This window comes from Balaenoptera borealis (assembly GCF_965194805.1).
Source record: "Balaenoptera borealis genome assembly, chromosome: 6".
NCBI lineage: Eukaryota > Metazoa > Chordata > Mammalia > Artiodactyla > Balaenopteridae > Balaenoptera > Balaenoptera borealis.
Window position 1 is genome coordinate 122,549,716 of NC_138863.1, and position 25,236 is coordinate 122,574,951.

Genomic DNA, 25,236 nt, shown 5'->3' on the forward strand with positions numbered 1-25,236 from the left:
CGCATCTGGAGCCTGTGCTCCGCAACGGGAGGGGCCGCGATAGTGAAAGGCCCACGCACCGCGATGAAGAGCGGTCCCCGCACCGCGATGAAGAGTGGCCCCTGCTTGCCGCAACTAGAGAAAGCCCTCGCACGAACCGAAGACCCAACACAGCCAAAAATAAATAATAAATAAATAAATAAAGTAGCTATAAAATTAAAAAAAAAAAAGTGACAATTAAAAAAAAAAAAAAAGATACATGCCACTTCCAGATATGTCTGTTTGCTGGACCTATTTTGATGGCACCGATTTAAATTCAAGGGTGGCTGGGAAATTTAGGGGCACACATATAACACGTGGTCAGGGTTAACTCTCTGTGCCACATTATTGCAAACCAGTTTACCCTTTCAAAACTGCTTTCGCATCTGTGGTTTAATGTTAATTTCAACTTTCTCTGCGAAGTGAGGCAGCCAAGTCATGACTCATTCCGGCTTTATGGCTGAGAAATGTTGAAGAATAATTAATATCAAGGCTGCCAAGAACAAAGAGCTTCATTTGGGATCTTAGGGATTGCAATTTGGGAGACACAGATTCAGGTAAAACCAAAAGAGTATTTCGGGGAAGAGAAAAGAGTCAGGGGCTTATAAAGACAAAGGGTTGTTAAAACAGGGATGTTAAAGTTGTCTTGCAAGAATTATGATTGGCTCTGATACAAAAAGGAAATATTTCCTTAAGGGATAGGCTGTTACAAGTTATTTCGGGTAAGGGCCCTGTAAGTATGTTGAGTTTCTGGAACATCGTGCAGGTGTTTTGCATGTCTGCAGTAAGACAATAAGTGGTCAAAATTTCAGATTGCATCCGGGCTGAGATGAGCATAAGTCCCACTTCCTCCACGGCTTCCTGGCTTCCTTCTGCTGAGCTCTCTTAGCAATACCTACTCCATTTTGATTTTCCTTGCACAGAAGAGCCTCATCAGTATACACGGGGTTTCGACGGCACTAACTTTTGTAGTGTTTTTATCTGACACACAGAAACCTGTTTGCTTATTCTCCAAATGATATCATTGGGCCCAAATATTCCTGCAGTGATAAAGACACATAATCACAAGAAAGACAGATCACTCCAATAAACTATGACAAGTGCTAAGTGAACCCCTAGCAGAGTCCCCTTGCCTGGTCTGTGGGCTAGGAAGGCTCTCCTGGAACAAGAGGTGTTTAGGCTGATGTGTTAGGGATGGGTGGAAATGAGCCGTGTGCAGAGAGGAGAGGAGGAGACTGGGCCAGTCAGAAAGCAGAGGGCAGAGCAGGCCAGGAGGGAGGAGCATGCACCCTTGATATAACTCGAAGGTCAGCAGGGCTGCAGCCCAATGCAGAGGAGACAGCAGCGGGAAGGAAAGACGCGCAGACAGCAGATATAAACGGTATGGTAGGCCACATAAAGGGCTTCCGAATTTATCCTAAGGACAGAAAATTTAAGCAAACTACTGCCAGACATTCCTCTGTCTTCCTCCAATGCACGACCTGCTTGACCCTCCTGCAGTTTTAACCTTGAAAAACTGGAGGCAAGTGTACTTATCCATCAGATTGAGTTACAGAGCTATAGAACCCGGGGGTTCTATCCAGAATGGATTTCCGCTTTAGAGACGAATGCACCTTCAAATACAAATATTTTTGTGCAGAGTGTAAAAATGAAAAAAAAAAAAAATTGAATCTTTTTCAACAAAATGAGCTGCGCTGGAAAAGTTGCAGTATCTAAGGGCACACTTGTTTCTTCTCCAGCGTGTGATTTAGCAATTATGTGATTACGCGTTGCATGTTTTACAAAGACATCTTTCTGTAATTGCTACAACGGCTAGCTCTTTTGCCCTGATGATGGACTAGGTAACACGTGTAATTGATAGTCTCTGAATCTTTGTTTTCTGTGCAGAGGCAGTATGTAATCTCCAAAAACTGGACATCTTGTATTTGCTAAATAAAGTACAGTTATCAATCACCCTCTTATAAACTCTCATGCCTTTTGCCATTTGCAAAATAACATTGCCTTATTCATTTTGCCCTTATTTATCACGTGATTCTAGCCTTTATCTTCTCCTCATATATATGAAGGGAACTCATTAATGAAGGATTTATGCATAGTGTGGTACCATTGGCTCTCCTCCTGTAATTAAACTTTATTCATATTATTTTGAAAAAATAGCTCTTTGGTTTATTGCATACTAATAATTGTCTTATTAGATTATACTGCTTAGCTTGGCTCACTACCTTCGGTTCTGCCTGACACACTCACACACTGCCTGGTGAAAGCAAGCATGACACCCACTCATATCCCATTCACTGTGGGCACTGTGGGCACTGTGGGCACCCTCTAGCCTTATTCCCAGGATCTTCCATTTGGACACCATTTTCCACCTGGTCCTGGCTCATGGTATGTTATCAGGCCTAGGGTGATACTCCTGACTCTTTGCTTTTGCCATTTTATCTCTGATCCTTCTGGGGACTAATTTCTGGATCTACCTTATCCGATTATTTGGGAGACAATACCCACCAGAGGTGACTCCTTCAGGGAAAACTTTTGCTGAAGTAGACTATTGGCTCTTAAGGAAAATAATATAATAAAAATTAAAATAATAGTAATAATAATAATAATAATAAAGGCATGGTTTCTCTAGCCCTTTGCTCTGTTTTGCATTTAAGTGCCCATTTTCTCCATCTGTCAATGTGGCCCTTGCCTCCACCAAAGCAGTTCTAGGCAAGCTAAGTATGCTGTAAGAAATATTTAGTTTAGAAAGTAGTTGACTCAGGACTTCCCTGGTGGTCCAGTGGATAAGATTTCGTGCTCCCAATGCAGGGGCCTGGGTTTGACAGGGAACTAGATCCCACATGCCGCAACTAAAAGAACCCGCATGCTGCAACTAAAGATCCCGCATGTCGCACCTAAGACCCGGCACAACCAAATAAATAAATAAATAATAACAAAAAAATAGAAAGTAGTTGACTCAATAGCAAGTCCCTCCTTTGCCCTTTGAGAAACGTGCCTCATCTCCAGACCTCTGGCCTGGATCGTGTCCTCTGTGCTCAGAGCTTCTGCCTAGGAATTGAATCTTTTCTTGCTCTATTTTTTTGCATTCTGACTCCATATATTTGATCTCTGTCTACATAAAGGTACCCACCAATTTGTTCCTTCCTCAAAGGAATATACCTTCTTGTATTGGACTGCAGTTCATCATGAATGATGTTTTCCAACAACTTCCCCTGTGTTGTTGAAACACCCTCACTCCCTCTCTTGAACATTTGGGGGGTCTATTTTGTCATTTTGTTGAAGGCCTGCAGTATCGTTTACCAGCATGTGGGGAAGAGGGAGACAGAGACCTAACATCACTTCCCAGAATCTACTCAAAGGGGCCAGTGCCTGTTTGGACACACAGCCAGATGGTCTGTAAGATATACAAGTAAATCTATGTATTCACATACATAGATAGGCACACATTTTCTAAATGATGATTTTCAAAATTAGGTGGTTCCACATTGCAAACTCTTGTGCAGATGTTTATAGCACATCGATGAATCAGCTGTTCATCCACAACACAGTCACAGGAATATCTGACCCTTCCTTTAGAGGCTAAAAGCAGCTGTTAATGTAGGTCAAAATAATAAAGACAGGTGTTCAATTTAGAAAAAAAAAGTTGCCAAGTATACTACTTCTGCCTGTTTCTATAAAATATCAACACTTTAAAGTGAATTGTAGTCTTCAGCTATTCATGGCACTAAATATATGGATGATCTGAAAGAAATTGAAAATGGCTACAAGGTCATCTTCTTCGGGCCCAACTGTTTTAACATGAGGAAACATGACCTAACTCACATCTCTAGATCACCATCATCATCACCACCATCACCATCACCATCACTACCACCACCATTACCATCATCATCACCATCATCATCATCATCACCACCATCATCACCATTATCACCACCATCATCATCACCACCATCATCACCACCACCATCACTACCATCACCATCACCATCATCACCATCATCACCATCATCATCACCATCATCGTCACCACCATCACCATCACTACCACCACCATCACCATTATCACCACCATCACCATCACTACCACCACCATCACCATCATCATCACCATCATCATCACCACCATCACCATCACTACCACCACCATCACCATTATCACCACCATCACCATCACTACCACCACCATCACCATCATCACCATCATCACCACCACCAACATCACTACCACCACCATCACCATCATCATCACCATCATCATCATCATTCTCATAACCATCTCCATTATCTTCATCATAAGTTCTAGCTGTGCCAGAACTATGCTAAGTGCTGGAAATAACGATCAACAAGACAGACAAAAGCCTAGTTTTATAAACTGCATGTTCTAGCGATAAGGATAATTAAGGAAATAATTAAGCAAATAATTAGAAACAAATATTTTTAATTACTATGCTAGGAAGGAGCAGTACTTTGTGCAGGGAGAATTCATAACTTGAGTGCTTGACCTCAGCTCAAGGACCAAGAAAGTCTTCTCTGAAGCAGTGGAATTTAAGCCAAAGTCTGACATGTAAGAAGGAATAACCATGGGGAGAAAAATGGAAGAGTAGACCCACAGAGGGAACAGACTATGTGAAAACTCTGAATTAAGAGGAGCTCATTAAAACTGCATTAGTTAGAGGAGTCAGATAGGAAGCAGCCAGATCTTTCAGGTTCCTGATGGCCATAGTGAGTTCTGAGAGAACTGGACAGCTGTCAGATGATCTTAAGTGGGGATCCCTCATTTAAAAACAACATTCTGGCTACAGTGTGGAGAATATATTGGAGGGAGCAATTATAAGACAATGGGAAGGAAACTATTATCTCCTAAAAAAGGACAGTGGCATCTGTCAGTCCATGCCTCTACATAAGAATTTGCTTTCTATATTTCCAAAAGTATTATATTAATGGGTCCCAGGTGTTTCTTTGTAGATGAACTCATTCATTCAATTTTCCCTTTGCTGTGCACTGACCCCATGTAAGGCACTGTGGTTCACAGGGAGCATAGATAACCCCAGCCCCCAAGAAGCCCTCTGAGAGAGACAGGCAAATGATTTAAAGTCGGATGGGTGCTATCACAGTTTTAGGCAGGAAACAAAAGTTACATTGGAAAAGGCGTCTAACCAGGTACAGCCCCAGAGAGGTAATGCTCTAGATGCATAGAATTAAAGAAAGAATCAAAATTAGCCTAAATCAAAATTAGTCAGTGCTCCGATGGGCATTGACTCTTTTCCATAACTTGTTAGTTGGGGCTTAGGAGAATTGAAGACAAAACTCCCAAACACTATTTTTAACAATTATATCACCTTTGGGGTTTTAAAAAAGGGATACCGTGTTTTTAACTGTGTTCCTTAATGCTCACAATATTAATTGCCTAAATATGTGCTTGCTGAGGTTCCTAAATCTTGTTTTAATCAGGCCTCATTTTTTTTTTACCCAAATGCATTTTCTATTCCTCTTCAGTCCCTCCTCTTTCTTGCATTTAGCTCTGACTCCTTAATACCTTTTATTAGTCAGGGAGTACGAGATTGCATTTGACAGAACCTCAACTTCAATGGCTTAATCAAAGATGAAACGTGATTGATGTACCTAGTTGATAATTTCAAACGGCACCAGTTCCAGGCAGCCCTGAATACAGAAATCAAAATATGTCCTGGAGACCTGGTCTCTCCCACCCCCTCACTCTTAGTCCCTTTCTCGAGCTCCCACTCCTGCGACCTTTCCACATGGAGACAAACTAGCCACAAGCAGTCCCAACATTACAGCCTGACAGTGTATCAAACACAAGAGAAAGTAATCTTTCCTTTCCCAGTAGCTGGACCAAAGTCCAGAACCGAGCTCCATAGGGTCCCATGGTGGTCAGATAATTCGTGATAGCCAGGAGTATGTTATCTGGCCAAGTGGCAGCCATACATGTGTCTCTGGAAGAGGAGTGTGGGTGGCATCTGGTCCACCCAGAGCAAGTGGGCTAACAGGGCAGGCTCTGCAGGAGAGCGCTGCAGTGTCCACACCACAATGGGCAACGATACAGGGCAGCGTCTGCTACCCTCCTCCCAGGACACAGCTGCTCACTCTCATCTCCCATCTTGGCTAGCTTGCTTCTCATCAGCCATCTCCTCCAGGGCTGGCAGGGATGACATCACCCACATCTGTTAAGGCCAGAACCCATCTTGCTGGGTGTTGATTCCACATTTGATTTTTCACATCTGGTTTTATCTTGGACCTGGAATCTGTGGACTTACAGGTTTTTGACTGGAACCCAATTTTTCTACTAGTTGTATTCTGAGTATATTATAGGGTGTTCTGGTCATTCCTGGAGAGAGTGGTTATTGACATTTGGGATCATTCTGGAAAAAAATAACTCCATGTACCCAAAACCAGGTACTCAGAAGGTAGGAGGACAGGGACTTGTATTCTTGGGCTGAAATAACAAAAACTGAAGATGGTTAGTTGTCTGCTAAAAGACGAGTGCTCCCTTGGTCTTGGGCAAGGAAAGAGAGACACTGGTCGGGAAGCAAATGATGCTTATCTCATGGTTTCTTTTTTTTTAATTATTTTTATTTATGTAGTTTAATGTATTTTAAAAAAAATTATTGGAGTATAGTTAATTTACAATGTTGTGCTAGTTTCAGGTGTATATCAAAGTGAATCAGTTATATATATTTTTTTCCTTTATAGGTAATTACAGAATATTGAGTAGATTATTTTCCCTTATAGGTGATTACAGAATAATTACCCTTATAGGTAATTTTCCCTTGTAGGTAATTATAGAATATTGAGTAGAATTCCCTGTACTAAATAGTAGGTCTTTGTTGATTATCTATTTTATATGTAGTAGTGTATATATGTTAATCCCAAACTCCTAATTTATCACTTCCACTCACATTTCCCCTCTGGTAACCATAAGTTTGATTTCGAGATCTATGAGTCTGTTTCTGTTTTGTAAATAAGTTCATTTGTATCATTTTTAATTAGTTTCCACACATAAGTAATATCGTATGATATTTGTCTTTCTTGGTGTGACTTACTTCACTTAGTATGATAATCTCTAGGTCCATCCATGTTGCTGCAAATGGCATTATCTCATTCTTTTTTATGGCTGAGTAGTATTCCATTGTATATATGTACCACATCTTCTTTATCCATTCATCTGTTAATGGACATTTAGGTTGCTTCCCTGTCTTGGCTATTGTGAATAGTGCTGCAATGAACATTGGGGTGCATGTATCTTTTTGAATTATGTTTTTTTCCAGATATATGCCCAGGAGTGGGATTGATGGGTCATATAGTAGTTCTATATTTAGTTTTTTTGAGGAACCCCCATACTGTTCTCTATAGTGGCTGCACCAACTTACATTCCCACCAACAATGTAGGAGGGTTCCCTTTTCTCCACAACCTCTCCAGCATTTATTGTTTGTAGATTTTTTCATGGTTTCTTGATAAGTACTTCTTTGTTTCCCCCATTGGTCCTCCAGAGCTTTAGCAGAGTTTTCTCTAAAACCTTGTTGGGAACCAGTTAGGAATGCAGAATTTCCAACCTCATCCCAAGCCTACTGAATCAGAGCCTGCAGTATATAACAAGGCTGCCAGGTGATTTGTAATCTCTTTACAGTTAGATAAACACTGCTTTGAAATTTTTAGTCTCAAGTACACTGGTCTACAGGACATAAGGAGAGATTCAAGACTCTACATTTGGCCATAGTGTTAATGGGGCATAAATATCAATATTTAGCAAGCTCTCCCCACAGCAAGGAAAATTTCAAGGGAGAAACGTTAGACCTACATGAATGTCCTTTCCCTACATGAAAACTCTCCCTTCATTGCCAATATTGGAAGACTAAAAAAAAAGAAAGTCATATTTTCTTACATATAGATGGATGTGAAATGAATGACCCCGTAAACCCGACTGTCAGTCTTGGCCACTTACCCACAGTCTGACTCTGCTTTCCAACCCCTTCCCCAGCCTCTGCCCTGGTTTCTGAAATTATCATTTATTATCTGCTCAGCTAGTGGAATGGAATATTCTGTTTCCATTTCCTTTGGCATGAGAGCCAATCCCAATGTTGCTAACTAAAATCAAACTAGATGTGCTAAGAATTTTATTGACTATTTTATGTAACAACTTGAGTTACCAGGCGGCTCAAACCAAATTCATGAAAAATTAAAGCATAGGAGATTTAAGCCAGAAGCTATTTAAACAGGCTTAAAAAGTTACCACAGGAAAAGAACAGGATCATTGTGTTTGAGTGTAAAAATAAGAAGTTAAGCTGAACTGAGGAGAGAAAACCTGCCTCTTGACCTATAGATTTATCTCTTAAAGGAAGTTTCAGCTGTTTTACTCTTTGGGGAATTAAAGATGAACTAATATATAAATATAAACGCACTGAATTGGCAAACTTCCCATATAGTGTGCTGAAAAATCATTTTGTAGAGCTGTATAATTTGCAAACAGACTGTGAAGTGGGGAAAAAGCATGTGTCTATGGATGAGATTGAGCTGGCTTCAAATCCCCGTGAACCATCCACTGGGGCAAGTGCTTCAGCTCCCAGAGTTGGACTCCTTATCTATAAAATTAAAGTAGTAATAAAACCCATAAAAAGATTAAATGAGATTATTGATTTATAGAGCTCGGCATATATTACAGATATTCAGTAAAAGGGAGCTAGTGAATTAGGATAAAAAAAAAAAGTTGATAGAGAAGTCATGGCAGAAGGGAGACACTGTGTGATATTTGTCAATTCACTTTAAACAAAAAAAAGATAATCACCTCCATTTTCACATTTGAGACTCACAGACAACCTTTGGAGCAGGGAAGATAGACATTAGTTCAAGTTCACAGATGCAGATGGAACATTGTTTGGCAGAGTCAGGGCTGGACCCCAGCTTCCAGACATTGACAGTCTGGGGACTTTAACCAGAGCTGTTCCTCCCCCAGACTTCGGCTACCCTGCATTTGCGTCCATGAGGGCTGTGCCCTGTGGCACCTGCTCCTTGCCAACCAAGTTTCCCACCAAGATAGCTGAGAGGTAGGAGAAAAAAGGAGCCCCGCATGGAGTCCACAAAATGCTGGCCCCACAAGGCAGGCGTTCTTTTCTGTACCACAGATTCACCCCGAGTTCTTGAAACAGTGTCTCCTACATAGTAGGCATCGGATATATTTCTTGGGATAATCACTAAGCACATATTAAAAAGGAAAGGTGGGCAGCCTACCCAGTCTGCCTGCTCTAGGCAATTTGTGCCTGGGAAGGATAGGAATCTGTTACCTTCTGCGAATATTTAGTGGAGATTGATGAGTAGTTCTCAAATATTAGTTTAAATAGAAGAATCCTCTGAGGTCCTCATCAAAACTGTGGACTTCTGTTCTCCATCACTCTAAGTCAGCTGGCCCAGGGGGTCCCCAGGGGGTCCAATGTGGTCTACGAATTGAGATCCCTGAGTTAGATTCCAGCAAAGGTGTGTCTCTGTGTGTGTCTGTGTGTCTGTGTGTATGCGCACGTGCACACACACGTGTGATTGTGTATCTGTGTGCTCTAGTGGGCAGGGAAGGAGGGAGGTAGAAGGTACCAAGTGATGAAGAGAACATGCAAATGTGTGGAACTTCCTACTTAGGAGGTTGGTAAATTCTTTCCCTTTATTTTTATGTCCCTTCAGAAGAAAAGGTCAAGATTGGCTAGAACCTTAGCTTCCCATTATCATTTTATTCCCTTGCTTCCTCCACTGCCCCCTTTTCTGTCCCCAGCCCCTCCCTTAATGAGCCCTTGGAGTCAGTAAGAAAAGAAAACAGGCCTCATCAATTTCCCTAATGACTCTTTCAAAAAGCCTTTTTTAACCTTTTATTTTTAGACCTTTTCAAACAGTGTCCCTATTAGAGGAGTCTCAAAGGCTCCATGGGATTTATGGAAACTTTCATTAAGAAAAATAGGTGGTGATTTCAAGGACAGTGTCACATTTCATTAAAAGAGCTATTTTTAAACTTATGGGTAAGTAGACAAAGTTTCATTAAGTAGTTAAGCAGATTCACAGTGGGAGCTTGAGGTTGGCAGGAGCACTGCCCACTGTAACAGGCTTACAGGTGAAATCTGATACTTAGTAGCCCTAAGCCCTTATGGAGGTGCTTAAGTGCTCGAGGATGAACCACCTCCCTGACAGTTTCTTTACTATTTTTCAAAATTTTGGATTAAAATTACAGTATCTGTAAATAAAACTCAGTGTCTGTCCCTAGTAGTTAGAAAGGCATCCAACAACCATTGAGTTCCTTCACTTTGATAATCATTGAGAACTTCGGGTCTTATTATTTTACTTCTCCTTAGAGCCTTTCACATGGTCTTTCTTTATTTCCTTTTCTCTTTCTTCTTTCTTTCTTTCTTTCTTTCTTTCTTTCTTTCTTTCTTTCTTTCTTTCTTTCTTTCTTTCTTCTTTCTTTCTCTTTCTCCCTCTCTTTCTTTGTTTTTCTTTCTTTCTTTCATTTCTTAGACTATACTTATAAACGGTCATTTTTATTTACTACCTGTATTAGTCAGCTCAGGCTACCACAACAAAATCCCATAGACTGGGTGGGTAAACAACAGAAATTTATTTCTCATAGTTCTGCAGGCTGGAAGTCCAAGATCAAGGTGTCAGCCAATTCAGTTCCTGTGAAGACCCTCTTCCTGGCTTATAGACAGCTGCCTTTTTGATGTGCAATCACATGGCCTTTCTTTATTGTATGCTGGCAAAGAGGGAGAGCTCTCTCTTCCTCTTCTTATACGGCAATCAATGGTATCATATTACAACCCTAAGCTTATGACCTCAACTAACCTTAATTACTTCCTAAAAGCCTTGTCTCTAAATACAGTCACGTCAGGGATTTCAGTGTAGTGAATTTAGGGGGACACACATCAAACCACAGCATTACCCAACTCTTAAAGCACTGTCCTCATTTTCCAATTTTCTAATATTCCCACAAGAAGAAGTAAACCATTTGTGCAAGTCACCCAATGGTCATATGTGTATTCATTCAATAAAACTGTATGTTAATATCCTACTCTATGTTGGGCTGTATACTGGGATCTGGGATTACCCTAACTACTAAGACTTGATTTCTACCCTTATGAAATATAATATGGAGAGGCAGACACTTAAAAATTAAGGGCAAGAGAATATTAGTGATGTGATTACAGAAATGGTTCTGTTACTGAACACAAGTGCCCGATGCACAGTGAGGCCAAAAAACCCAAAATGTCAGAGTTTGGAGCAGAGAAGTGTTTATTGCAGGGCCAAGCAAGGAGAATGGGTGGCTTGTGCTCAAAAACCCTGAACTCCCTGATGGTTTTCGAGGAGAAGCCTTTATAGGCAACAGTTGTGGTGAGGGCTGCAGGGTGTGTGGCTTTCTTCTGATTGGTTGGTGGTGAGGTAACAGGGTGGTGCTCCAGGAATCTTGTGCCCAGCCTGAAGTTACCATCCTCCACCTGACTGGGGGCCTTAGTTCTTGCAGAAGAGCTCAAAGAAATCATTATGTGTATTCCTTGAGGTGGAACCAGGACCCTGCCCCATGGTGCACTATTATTTCTTGACTGCTTCTCCCTTGTTTCTGCATCCCCTCCCTTCCCTAACTGGCAACTGTTTGAATCTGCCCTTTGGAACTCAGGGAAGGTCAAGGAGGCCGAATGAAGCCTATTTCCTACAAACAAGAAACAGGGGACACAGAAAGTACCCAGGAGGGCCCCACAGGGTCCTGCTCAGTTTCTGTTTCATCATACTGAGGGTACAAAGAAGGGGGTCCTCACTTATGACTGTAAATGAGGATTCCGGGGAGTCTGGAAATGTTAGCAGAAAAGGATGTGGTGAGTAAAAGGAAGGCAAGAAACAATCTGCAGATGATTTGGAGGATCTAGAAGCTGGGCTAGAAGTGGGTGGTGGGTGATTGATTCAGTGAGGCCATAAAACCAGCATTTCTGACAGGCCCTGGGTTATAGAAGACCTTATATGTCTTGCTGAAGAGCAACTTCTTTGTCCTGAAGGCGTTAAGTCTATTTTAACAATAAAGCACAGTGCTTGAAATATGAATTGGGTTGGAGAAATGTGGGATTGGGGCAAGAGTGGGTGTTGCAATTGAGTAAGAATTTAGCATTATAGTTGCTAGTGACCTGTCCTTTCATCAGGGGACTATTGAATGAATAGGGGCTCTGAATGGGCTGGAAATTACAGTGTATCCACTTGTAGATGGAATGTAGGACATTCCTCATTGTTTCTCAATTAATCCTGTGCCATCATCAATATTTAAGAGTCACTCAGGCTTGCAAATTCAATTTATACCAAAAATAGTCTATGAGGTAACTACTCTCAATTATTACACAATTAATCACCAGTCAGGTATGGTTGGAAAGACATTTTAACTTACTTTTAGAAATCAAATCATTAAATATATTTGTAACAGAGGAGACAGAAGTTCTAGATCTCCCTACCACAGCAGGAACTTGTTCATGATGATTGTCCCTAATTTTAATATCATTGGAATTCAGTAGACATAGTCAGCGCTGAAACCTGACACTGGGCTGGTACAGAAAGGAAGGTCAAAAACCCACCCAAGAAAGATGTGAACAGCAGCCAACAGAAAGCCAAGCTTCAAGGACTCTTTCTGTTGATAGAATTGCCTAGAAATCCAAAATTTAGATTCTGCTCTCCATATGTCTTCTTTCTCTGTCTTAATGTACTTTTTTTCTCTGTAACTTTTTATTTTTATTTACTTATTTTTTACTGAAGGATAGTGAAGTAGAGTTGGTTTACAATGTTGTGCCCATCTCTGCTGTACAGCAAACTGACTCAGTTATACACAGACATACTTTTTTTTTAAATATTCTTTTCCATTATGGTTCATCCCAGGAGATTGGATAAAATTCCCTCTGCTATACAGTAGAACTTTACTGTTTATCCGTTCTATTCTATAATAGTTTGTATCTACCAACCCCATTAATATACTTCTTTTCGTCTCTTGACTTCAAAAGAAAGAAAGCAACAAACAAAAAATTCTGACTCTGTTTTCATACCCCTTCAACTCTCGGCAATTTTTAAGCACTTGGGTTTATGCTACCGTGTGGATTATCCCATTCGTGTCCATGTGACTAACTGGGGATACCACATACACCCAGGCAAGCTAGCCCCAAGAGAATAATTTGGAATCCAACAAAGCTATGGGGCAGTAGGATGTGGTGGTTTTGGATTGGGAGGAGGATACTAAAAATCTTAATCCAGACCATACCTCTTCTTCATTCAGTTGTTAATGATTTGCCTGGGGTCAAAATTATACTTGCGGATGAATTTAGTAGTTGTCTTTATTTTGTCATCTTCAGTGATAGAGCTAAATCACAGACTTCAATTGTTTTTCTTAATAAGCAAAAATATACTATATAATATTCCTTGTCTTTCAAAGTAGCCTTTGATTATTGTCCCAATGAATCTTTTCAGAAATACGGTGGATGGGTGAACTGTAGAAAAAGCCAAGGTGCTGTATATTTTCCAAGTACTGGATTCACAGAGAATAATGTGGTAATGATTTCCTGTTTACTAAAGTTTTTAGATGTGCAGTTTTGGAGCTGGCAACATGCAACCTCTGGCTACTTCATCTTAATTACTTAAATGAAGAATTTCTGTCTGCGTTCTATTACTGATTTTCCTGTTTCATAACCAAGGAAGTATAGTTCAAATTAGAAAGTGTCTTGCCAAAACCTATAAGAAAAGCCATTTCTCCTTGATTTGCAGTGACTTGTTTGAATCTCTGTAGTGGGCCTTAAGAGACCTATATTTTGTCTTTGGAAGCAGGCGCAACACAGAGTTGATTCATAACTTTAGCTGAGGGGACACTTTGAGGTACCAAATGACTGAATTATTTTTATGTGGATAATGTAAGTGGGGCCTCCGCTCCATCATAGCCAGCTTTTCCCAGCCTGAGCTCAGAATTCCCATTTTGATTTTTTAAAATTAATAATTATTAATGAGTTTGCTTCTCCATTTATAAAAGTAACACATGCTCAATTTATATAATACAATATATATAAAGAGAAAATAAAAATCTCTCATAATCTTGCCATTATTTTGGTATTTAAAAGACCACTCATATATGTATTTATCCAACTATCTATTTATCCATCCATCCATCAGTCCATCTGTTACCGAACTCAGGTTCAGCTGTTCACCACTCAAAAGTCAATAATTGAGAGGCAAGTGTCAGTAGAAAGGAAAGGTGCTTTAATCAGAAAAGCTGGCAATTTGGGGAGAAGGTGAACTCATGTCCTAAGACCACCTCCCAAGATTCTGCTCAGCCATGACAGTTTTTAAAGGGAAAAATGGGAGAGGGGGGCGGATCTCAGTGAATCACGAAGGCAGGAGGTTGGGTTCTGCATCTTTCTGCATTGCATGCAGACTGGCTGACTCTCTCTTCAGATGTTATCTTGCCCTGTGATCTGCCTGCAAGATTGCTAAAGGGGCTGCTGGGTGTAGAGAGCTAGTCATTCTTTAACTGCTTAATTCATCATTCTTTAACTACTTAACTCTTCATTCTTACTTCTTTTTATCTAGGAAAAGAATCAGCAGGTTAGGCAAGGCATGGTGTGTGTTCAAGAGAGCTTAAGTCAGGAGTTATGTTAAATTGTCTAGTGATCTCATTCCTATAATTAGGTTCTTTTAAGGTGAGATGGGAACATAAATGGACAAACAGGAAGGGGGCAAAAGAGCTACTTTCACATCTATCTGTTCACTCATACATACTCCATTTTAAGAATGTATTTAAGGCAGTTGATTTTATATTATAAAAATTTCCCCATCACATTATTAAAACATACATCAAAAAAATGGTTTTTCCTGTCAGTGACAATTTTTACTTTGAAAATATAGAAAAGAAATTAAGGGACAGGTATTGCAATGTGTATATATCATATGTGTATGTGTGTAAATAGTATGCATCATGCTTGCAACAGGCAAATAAGCCTTTTTGTTGTTTGGTTGGCTTTGCATTCTACTTTGTCTGTGCTAGCCTTCCTCCAATTAGAGGAGAACTTGATTATGTGGAGTATATAATTTTGAGGTTGAAAGTGAGCTCAAAGACCATCTGGCCATGTGGATTTCAAATCTCAAGGGTTCGAAGAAAGCACCTCAGGGGTTGCCTTGGGCAACGAGGCTTCGCTGCCTATTGCCAGAGCTGCTTCACTTCTGTGTTCTATAAATAGTGTTGTTTCACAAGATGATCTGTGTGTGTGTGTAAAGGTTTCTACCTTCCAAAAAATTATTGGAAACCCTTGATAATGTTCAACTTCTTACTCAAGGTGATTGTTTCTGCAGCAGGCCTATCAGTGGCTCTATAGAGGCTACTTAATCTCCCTGATGATTTTCAGCTAAACATGCAAATACAGAAGCCCTCTCTCCAAAGTGGGGGCCCAAAAGATTCTAGAAAAATCCACCACCTCATGCCAGTGAATGCTACTTTAGGTATCCAGGTGTATATTCCTTTGTGGGTCAAATGCACAAACAGCATGAGAAGAATTTTGCTAGGAGCTTCTGAGAAAGAAGGTTCCTCATCCTTGATGAAAAAAAAAATAGAAAAGATAGACTCTCTTCCTACCTGCTATTGTGAGGCCTGGAACAGCTGCCATATGTCCTGACATCAGCCTGAAGGTGAGCCATTTATAGAGGAAGGGAGAGCTCAGAGAACCACAGAGACATGGAAACAGACCCCCAACTGAATCTCACCTACTCCCTGCCTTCCCCACTCCACCCTCAACTCCCAAATATGTTGTTTTGTTACCATAAAGAGTTACACCAATGGGACTTGGGTTTCCTGCTGTATATCTGCTGATGTAAAATGTGGTTCTCACCAGGCCTGCAGACCAAACATTCCTGCTCAAGCTTAGTAACCTGCTGGGTGTTGCCAAAGAGAACGAGGCTGGGGTTGGGACTTTCCTGGTGGTCCAGTGGTTAAGACTCCACGCTCCCAACTCAGGGGGCACGGGTTTGATCCCTGGTCAGGGAACTAAGATCCCACATGCTGCATGGAGTAGCCAAAGGGGGAAAAAAAAGAACTAGGCTGTGGTCAGAGGACCTGAATGTGATTCCAGGTGAAATCACCTAGCTAATTTTTCTTCCTGTGAAAATTGCCTAATCCTTGTATATCTCACTATCACATAAGTGAATTGATGGTAACTATCTACAGAATACCTAGGTCACAGGATTGCTACAATGCCCACATTAACGGATGGGCTGTGTCATACAAAATGTAGGGTGGCATTCTCTCATCCCAGATAGCTAGAGGACACTAATAAGAGTTGCCATTCAGGGAGCCTACCGTATGCCAGGACCTCCACTAAATATTTCACTTTCATGCTCACGAAAAATATATGAGGTATGTTTTATATTTGAAACTTTTAAGACCAGAGGTGTTTCAGAACCCAAAATGTTCTGGGTTTTAGAAAGGTGACAAGACGCATGTGCTAGGCATAATGTTTCATGCCCTCCAGGATCTGTGCAGCGTACTGTCTTCAAACCCACTGACATGTCTGCTAAAGACTATAAAACCAGAAAAGCAGTAAGCAGACAGGATCCTATTCCATTACTCAGAATATCTAACTATCCTCAAAGTGGTTTTGGCTTTTTTTTTTTATGATTAAAAAAAAATGTTTTGGCAACCCCAACTCATAGGGCTCTTTTCATCAACCGGTATGGGGTCATAAATGATTATATATACATAGCAATTCATGCTAAGATATTTTCTTTTCCCCAGATTTCAGCCTGAGATATTATATTTGCTAATATATGATTCAGGATTATAGTCTCTATCTTCCAAACTGAGATTTATTTTCTTATTTTGTGCTATTTTATCAGTTTTTCGTATTAAGATTAGGCAAACTTCTTAATTATTGCAAACTTCTATTTCTATTCTTAAGTAACATGTTGATTGAATATTCTCTGATGTTGTCCTAGTAATAAAAAATCCTCCCACTGTTCAGAAGTTCCTGGAAGGGGGAGGGGAAATACAGTGCCTAAAAAAAATTCTTTTTAGCATCAAAAGGTAAAGGAAGGAAAAATATTAAAAAAATATTTCTGCTAAAGAATATATGACTATTCCCATCAAATGGCTTCAATTAAGACCTCACATCATGATAGGGCAGAATTCGCCTTCAGGTTAATTTCCGGTCAGATTTTGCAACCAAATGAGTTAATAGTAATAATAATAACAGTAACAATAGCAATAGCAACAATAATAATAATTCTCAAACCTTTTTGGAAATTACAATTGTAGACTGTTGTACTTATCCCATTTCACAGATGAAAAGCTAAAGCACAAAAAGTTAAGCAAATTTCCTCATATCACACAGCTTTCAAGTGGAGAAGGTGAGATTGAGTCCTGGCTGTCAGTCCCAGGAACCCAGATCATAACCACTCTGGATCCATCGTTTACAAAGCCTGTCTAGACAGGCTCCTCTGTCTCCAACCTCATGGTTAATGTAATTATCTACATTATCTTTTTAAGAGAATTTTTAGAACCTCAGATCTATGTGAAACAAATCTCAGCAGGTGGTCTCTGGAGCATAAGAATAAACAAATACATTTTTCTACTTTTTTTGCTACCATAATTTCTGGACATGTTCTCTGCTCTAAAGAAAAGTGAGACACTTGTAAAGTCTAAGAGAGAGTACAGCACGAATACAAGCGCAGTTTGATCAAGTATAATGATGATGGAAATCACTGATTTAAAATACACACACACAGAGACATGTATATGTTCAAATTCATACACACATACATGTATGAATCTTTATATATAGAACTCACGCATGTGTGTGTGTGCTATGTATTATGTACCAGAATCTGTGCTAGAGATGTGAAACTGACAGTGTGATAGACAGACAACCACAGGCAACATTCACACATTTTTTTTAAATTGTGAAATGTTTGCAAAGCTTCATAGGAGAAATGAAAAAGAAAACTTCCCAAGGAAGGGCTTCCCCGAAGACACAGCATTGCAGCAAGACTGGGAAGAAGAGCTGAGATGTCTCTGGGGAAAGCAAAGCAGAGGAAAGGAGTTGTAGTCAGTGGAAGCAGCAGACAAATGGACCCCATGCAGTATCGCTGGACCACAAATGTGCAGGGTGTGGCCGTTGACGGGGATGAGACCATGGAGAGAAGAGAACAGGGGCCAAGTCATAAAGGCCTCCTTTGCTATGAAGAAAAGCTGATATTTTCATGTTATGGTGAATATCTAACCCTTAAATTATGTTAAGCTAGAAATCACTGTTAAAGTATGTCTTCAGTTCAAACAGAATATATATTTATTCCACCCATTTTTATAAAGCCCTGAGCTAAAAGTGTGACTTATCTAATCAGTTAATTCCTCAGAGTATGGATGAATCTCTCTTACATTCCAGGTACGGTGCATAGACTTGTGATCAGGAAATCATGAGATAATTATATTACTTTTTGCACCACAGTTAGGTTTTCTCATTTTTAAAGAATGTCTCAAATTCTATTCAGTGTAATTGTTGCAGCTATTAATAAACCAAGGGAGGAGTTTGGAAAACAGCACTTAAGAGTTTTACCTCACTGATTCAGATCATGTCTGAGAATAGAAAAAAAAAGATCTCTATAAAATCCTAGGGCAGAATATTTTTGTGGTATTTCAGCTTATTCTAACGTTATTAGCTGACCACACAACCACTCTGATCCCTAAGCCAGAAACTTAGAAGTTTCCTTCACCCCCCACTTTTCAATGTGTCATTTCTCTCTTAAATATACCTCCCTCCATTTCTCTCAAATCTGTTTTGGCTCTACAATTACAAATCCACTTGGCCTAGCTGTCCATCAAGACTCAGCTCCCCAAACCACTTGCCTACAGCTTCTCCTCTCCCTGGGCAGAACCGATCACTCACACCTGAACCTCCCAGAACAATTTTTGGGCCGTTTCTCACTATATGACCTTGAAAGCAAAGATGGCGCCGCATTGACTTTTTTCATCCCTTCTCTTGGCACTTAGTACAGTCCTGACACAGTAAATCATCAGCCGGCGCTTGTTAAGTGAGTGACAAGACAGTTATAAATGCTTTCCTGCCCAGTCATTCTATTCCCTAATTTTTGTAAGTGGTTTTTCATATTAATTAACATGCTAGTTAATACTTAAGGCCAAAGCAGATGGCAAGTCTTTGCTCTTGGGATTTTCAGGATATTGATATGGTAAATGGCAGAAATGTGTATAAACAACTCATTTTCAACATGACACAAAGGGAATGAAGAGGTCTCATAGATTCCCTGTGAAATGTATCAAAAACTGTTTCCTGTCTGGATTCTGCCTCCTGGCTGCATGAAGAAAAGGTAAACTCAAACCTAGGACAATTCAAGGTAGGTACCCAATCTCATACTTCAGTTTAAATTTGCATATACCTGACTCTTATCTACATTTTGGTAAGATTGTGTTTATTTGTGTGTGTGTTGGAATAGACTTCATTAAAAGAATACATAGTCATGTTTCTTTTTTCACTTTACTCATCTCCCTCCCATGTTTTCCTTCCGCCTTCCATCTTTATTCTCTAAATTGGCATTTCTCACCCTCCCCACTATTGACTTTTTTAAAAAAAATTTTTAGTAGAATAGTTCTTTTTAAAATTAATTTTATATATTTATATTTGGCTGCGTTGGGTCTTTGTTGCTGCACGTGGGCTTTCTCTAGTTGCGGCGAGCAGGGGCTACTCTTCATTGCGGTGCACAGGCTTCTCATTGTGGTGGCTTCTCTTGTTGTGGAGCACGGGCTCTAGGCGCGTGGGCTTCCGTAGTTGTGGCCCACGGGCTCTAGAGCACAGACTCAGTAGTTGTGGCGCATGGGCTTAGTTGCTCCACAGCACGTGGATTTTCCCGGACCAGGGATCGAACCCATGTCCCCTGCACTGACAGGTGGATTCTTAAGCACTGCACCACCAGGAAAGTCCCCCCACTATTGACTTTTTGAGCCAGATTATTCCTTGCTGTATGGGGCTATCTTGAGTATTATAGGATGTGTAGCAGCATCTCTACCTACTAGATGCTGGTGACATGTTTCTCCCAAGATCAGATAGCCAATGCTGAGAGTCTGATGGATATCCTTTTATAAATAATTGCATAATCTTATAAACATATATTAAAATCACACATAGGCGTTTTAGTTTTCCCATGTTTCATGAATTGACCCTATTATACCCCCTTCTCTGCTTCTTCCAAGTCAATAGGTAAGGCGCCAACTTACTCTTTTTTTATGTCCACACAATCTTGCACAGTACAGATGTATCACTGTCTTTTTAGCCATCAACGCCTTGTAAACATTCACTCTGTTTCTATTTTGATCCAAACGTACAATGATGCAATAAGTACCTTTCAGTTATATCCATGCATATTGCCACTTTGATTTCTATGGTTTACCTTCCCTGGAGTGAGCTCTCTACACTAAGTATGTTTATGTTGAATGGAAATGGATGTTGGTAGATTGAATTCCTAAGAGACTGAAACAATACACATTTTCTCCAGCAGTGTTTGAGGACACACACTTCTGCCTGCTCTCTAATCAGCACGACTTGTCAAGGCCCTACTTTTTTTTTTTTTTTTCCAATCTAATATGTCTAAAGTGCTGTCGCATTGTCACCATAATTTGCATTTCCCTGAGTAGTAGTGATGTTGAAGAGCTGGTTTAATGGAGTATGTAACTGGAACAGCATGACATCAGACACCTACAGAGCCCCTGCATTGCTTCTCCGCTGCCTGCCTTTAATTTCTGGAGCAGCTGCCTTGGACACTTCAGGGCAGACTCACCTCCCAACACATGCATTAGGACAACAGTCTAGGCTAGCTTTCCCTGCACCACAAAAATGCATAAGGATTTGGATATTTTGTTCAGCATCATTCAGAGAAAAAAGACTGTATTCACAATCGAATTGTTTTCCAACTGTGTCTCACATTTGATATTTGTGGGCGTTCATGTGTTGAGGGTCTGTGCCCTCTAAACAGAAACCTGGAGGTGAGTCCACGGGTGGACAATGCATTTCCGATGCCACATTAAGTATTCTCCGTTTTTAGGAAAGTGCCACGATGGGAGACGAGATCAATTGCAGAATGGTGGCTGCTGGTTTTAGTGTAAGGGAAAATGAAATGCTCTGGGAGGGAGATTGAAGTCGCTACATTTCGGGACTCAGATGAGCTATCATTCTGGAGCTCCTGCAGGGTCTTAAAGCAGCTGCGGCAACACAGCTCCACAGAGGACCTGCTGGAGAAAATAGGTTTACAAGGCAGCGAGAAGATGGAGGGGAAATTCAGTGTTGGGCTGAAGATAAAGGAGAGGATTGTATATATATTTTTTACCTTGTACTTTCATTATCAAACAGAACAGAAAAAATATTCATTACATTTTGAATTTTTTGAAAAGATTTTATCCATTATAAAAGAACACATGCTCATGAGAGGTCCTTGAAAAATAAATTTTAATAGACATCTAATAGCAGAGGTGGTCTGGAGATTGTGTTTTTCAAGCAAGTTTGACTGGAAGTTAGTGGAAATATCTCCCAGATTCTGGTATTGGACTGACTGTCAGTCTCAACTTTCCATATGAGTTTTGATGTATTCTGGATCTTTTCAAATATAAAACACAGGGAGTTGGGGCAGATTCTATTGGAGTCTCCTGAATTTGAGACTCTAAATTTAAACCTAAAATTCTTATATTGCCTTTATAAGCTATTTTCCTGTTGACTTATTTTTCAAAAGAAATCTATAAAGACAACAAATTATTCTTACATGAATGATGACAAACCCAGAATTTTCCAGAGCCAGCCATATACAGATATACAGGTTAATGATTACCTTTATTTCTAGCTCTGTCAGAAGCCAGGCAAGTCATTCACTAGCTAATATTAGTCTGTTATAAGCTTGAGAGCTTCCTATCTGTAGTTACTCAGGTAAACCTAATAAATTTCAGTACAGCGAAATACCAGGTAAGACAAGCAGGTGATGTAAAGACGTAAGGCTGCAAAGGAGTAATGAAAGGGTTTTGACAACCTGTATTAAGAGAAGGTTAATAATAATAACAGTAGTAGCAGTAATAATAATAAAAATCAGGACAACAAGTGTATGTGTAAAATGGTTAATTAAACGAGGTGATTTGACCTTGGTTGGGAAGTCAGCTGAAAAACTGACAGACAGACATGGCATTTTATTTTTTTATTTTTAAATATTTTAAATGAAGTATAGTTGATTTACAGTGTTGTGTTAGTTTCTGGTATTACAGCAAAGTGACTGTTTTATATTTATATATGTGTGTGTGTGTATATATATATATATATATATATATATATATATATATATATATATATATATAATATATATATTCTATTTCAGATTCTTTTCCATTACGGTTTATTACAGGATATTGAATATAGTTCCCTGTGCTATACAGTAGGACCTTGTTGCTTGTCTATTTTATATATAGTAGTGCATATCTGCTAATCCCATACTCCTAATTTATCAGTCCCCCACCAGCTTTCCCCTTTGGGAAACATAAGTTTGTTTTCTATATCTGTGAATCTATTTCTGTTTCATAAATAAGTCCATTTGTGTCACATTTTAGATTCCACATATACGCGATATCATATGATGTTTGTCTTTCTCTGTCTGGCTTACTTCACTTAGTATGATAATCTCTAGGTCCATCCATGTTGCTGCAAATGGCATTATTTCATTCTTTTTTATGGCTGAATAATATTCCACTGTGTATATATACCACGTCTTCTTTATTCATTCACCTGTCAATGGACACTTAGGTTGCTTCCATGTCTTGGCTATTGTATATAGTGCTGCTATGAACATTGGGGTGCATGTTTTTTTCAAATAAGTTTTCTCTGGATAGATGCTCAGGAATGGAATTGCTGGATCATATGGCAACTCTATTTTTATTTTTGGGGGGAACCTCCATACTGTTTTCCATACTGGCTGTACCAATTTACTTTCCCACCAACAGTGTAGGAGGGGTCTTTTTTCTCCACACCCTCTCCAGCATTTATCATTTGAAGACTTTTTAATGATGGCCATTCTGATAAGTGTAAAATGATACCTCATTTTAGTTTTGATTCACATTTCTCTAATAATTAGCAATGTTGAGCATCTTTTCATGTGCCTATTGGCCATCTGTATGTTTTCTTTGGAGAAATGTCTATTAGGTCTTCTGCCCATTTTTTGATTGGGTTTTTGTTGTTGTTGTTGTTATTGAGTTGTATGAGCTGTCTGTAAATACTGGAGACTAATCCTTTGTTGGCCGTATTGTTTGCAAATATTTTCTCCCAGTCTGATTGTCTGATATTGCATTTTATTAGCTGCTTTGCAACAACCTCCCTGTGTAGTTGGAATTTTCCACGTAATACACGTCCGTGGAGCAGGTGCTCCAACGATAAAACTGTTACTTCCTCCTGGTTCACCAAACCTTGCCTGTAGAACTATAGTCCACTTTCATCCTTGTGCTGCCTCTCTAAAATCCCAGGCACTCAAAATTACTCTTCAGTAAACATTAACTGAGCATCTAATATGCGACTAGCCCTGCATGGGTGCTACAATATACAAACATGAAAATGGCTGGGACTGGGACTTCCCTGGTGACTCAGTGGTTAAGATTCCACCTGCCAGTGCAGGGGACACGGGTTCGAGCCCTGGTCCGGGAAGATCCCACATGCCGCAGAGCAACTAAGCCTGTGCGCCACAACTACTGAGCCCGCGTGCCACAAATACTGAAGCCTGTTCACCTAAGAGCCTGTGCTCCACAGCAAGAGAAGCCAACGCAATGAGAAGCCCGTACACCGCAATGAAGAGTGGCCGCCTCTCGCTGCAACTAGAGAAAGCCCGTGTGCAGCAACAAAGACCCAACACAGCCAAAAATAAATAAAATAGATACATTTTTTAAAAAAATGGATGGGACTATGTTTCTTCTGTGGAGGAGACCATGATTTTATAAACAAATAATAAGTCTGTGTTATTATAGAAGTTAGTGCACAAGGCACAAAGGGGAGAGTCACCATATCTGCCTAGATGGGTCATAAACACTTTCCTAGGGGAGGCACTTGGTGTGGGCACTGAAGTTCCCGTGAAAGTCAGGAATTTACAAGACCGGCATCTCAGTTCCATAATTCTTAGCACCTCTAGCTCCATGACTTGAACCTAAAGGCTGTAGAGAAGCCCCAAGATAGAATTCCATAGACTCAAGACAGTACCTAACCTTATAAACAAGTGTGAATAAGGTCTTGGCACAAGTGTGAGAGTCCTTAGTGTCCTGTGAATTGTGCCATTCGGCAACATATATCACTTGCATCAACTAAGCTGTCCAAGGGAATCAGGAAAAGCAAAGAAACTGGAGGCCGGAGTTCCATCCACAGAAGAACATGGCACCTGTGGGTTAGACCCTGGGGGGCGCAGGCACCCAGCCCTTGGTGGAGAGTGGAGCCCTGTCTGTGTGTAGATGTGACGCAGCATCCACAGTAGCCTTGGGTCACAAGCAGAGGGCAAAAGCTAAATCAGGTCCACCAACCCGTGCCTCACAGGGAGGCTTTGAGAATTCACCGGACAATGCCTGTCAAGGTAGTGATGAGAGCTCCGACAGAAAAGCATTACCTCATCCTCGCATTGGCTCGTTTGACATTCTACCTTCAATTACTCAAAGTGAACGTCAGGATAAAGGGAACAATGATGACCTTTGTACGTGTGTGTGTGTCTAGAGAGAGAGAAGAGAGGGCGAGAGAGAGTTGAGGTAGGTTATAGGAGTAGAGAGAGAAGGAAGAGAAAACATTTGTGTTTGTTAGGATCTGGAAGTCCAACTTGGGGAATGTAGATAGACTCTGAAAAGAAAAAAGAGTCATAGATGGATACGTTCGTTGACATGCATTAACCTGTTTGCCTTTTAATTTTTTTAAATCGATCATCTAATATGTATCAAGCATTATGATGGACATTGAGGATGAATGGTGACCAAAACCAACAGGGCCTGATTCCACGGAGCCTTTAGAGTCTCTAGCAAAACATGTGATCCATAACAAGCTCTTGCATGCTGGCAGCGATTTGATCTTACTCTGTAGAACTGAGCTGCCTTCCTGGGTAGACTGGGAGCCTGGGGCTCTGACAGTGGGAGTTCCCAGAGCCAGAGTGGATGACAGGCCATGTGGGTGTCA

General features: G+C 40.3%; 2 protein-coding genes and 1 long non-coding RNA gene across 3 annotated transcripts in view; 1 reads left to right on the forward strand and 2 right to left on the reverse strand.

Moving 5' to 3' along the window:
• Positions 1–25,236, forward strand: part of CNTNAP5 (contactin associated protein family member 5) — an 862,652-nt gene that overhangs the window by 294,847 nt on the left and 542,569 nt on the right. The gene's annotated exons all lie outside the window — the stretch shown is intronic.
• LOC309631478 overlaps positions 1–25,236 on the reverse strand; it is a 571,739-nt gene that overhangs the window by 194,138 nt on the left and 352,365 nt on the right. The gene's annotated exons all lie outside the window — the stretch shown is intronic.
• The window catches only part of LOC309631460 (uncharacterized protein), a 166,246-nt gene continuing 141,245 nt past the window's right edge, over positions 236–25,236 (reverse strand). Inside the window, exon 2 of the mRNA XM_082397936.1 lies at positions 236–12,875. Coding sequence (XP_082254062.1) covers positions 3,845–4,315 — 471 coding nt within the window. The 5' untranslated portion in view covers positions 4,316–12,875 and the 3' untranslated portion in view covers positions 236–3,844. The remainder of the gene's footprint in view (positions 12,876–25,236) is intronic.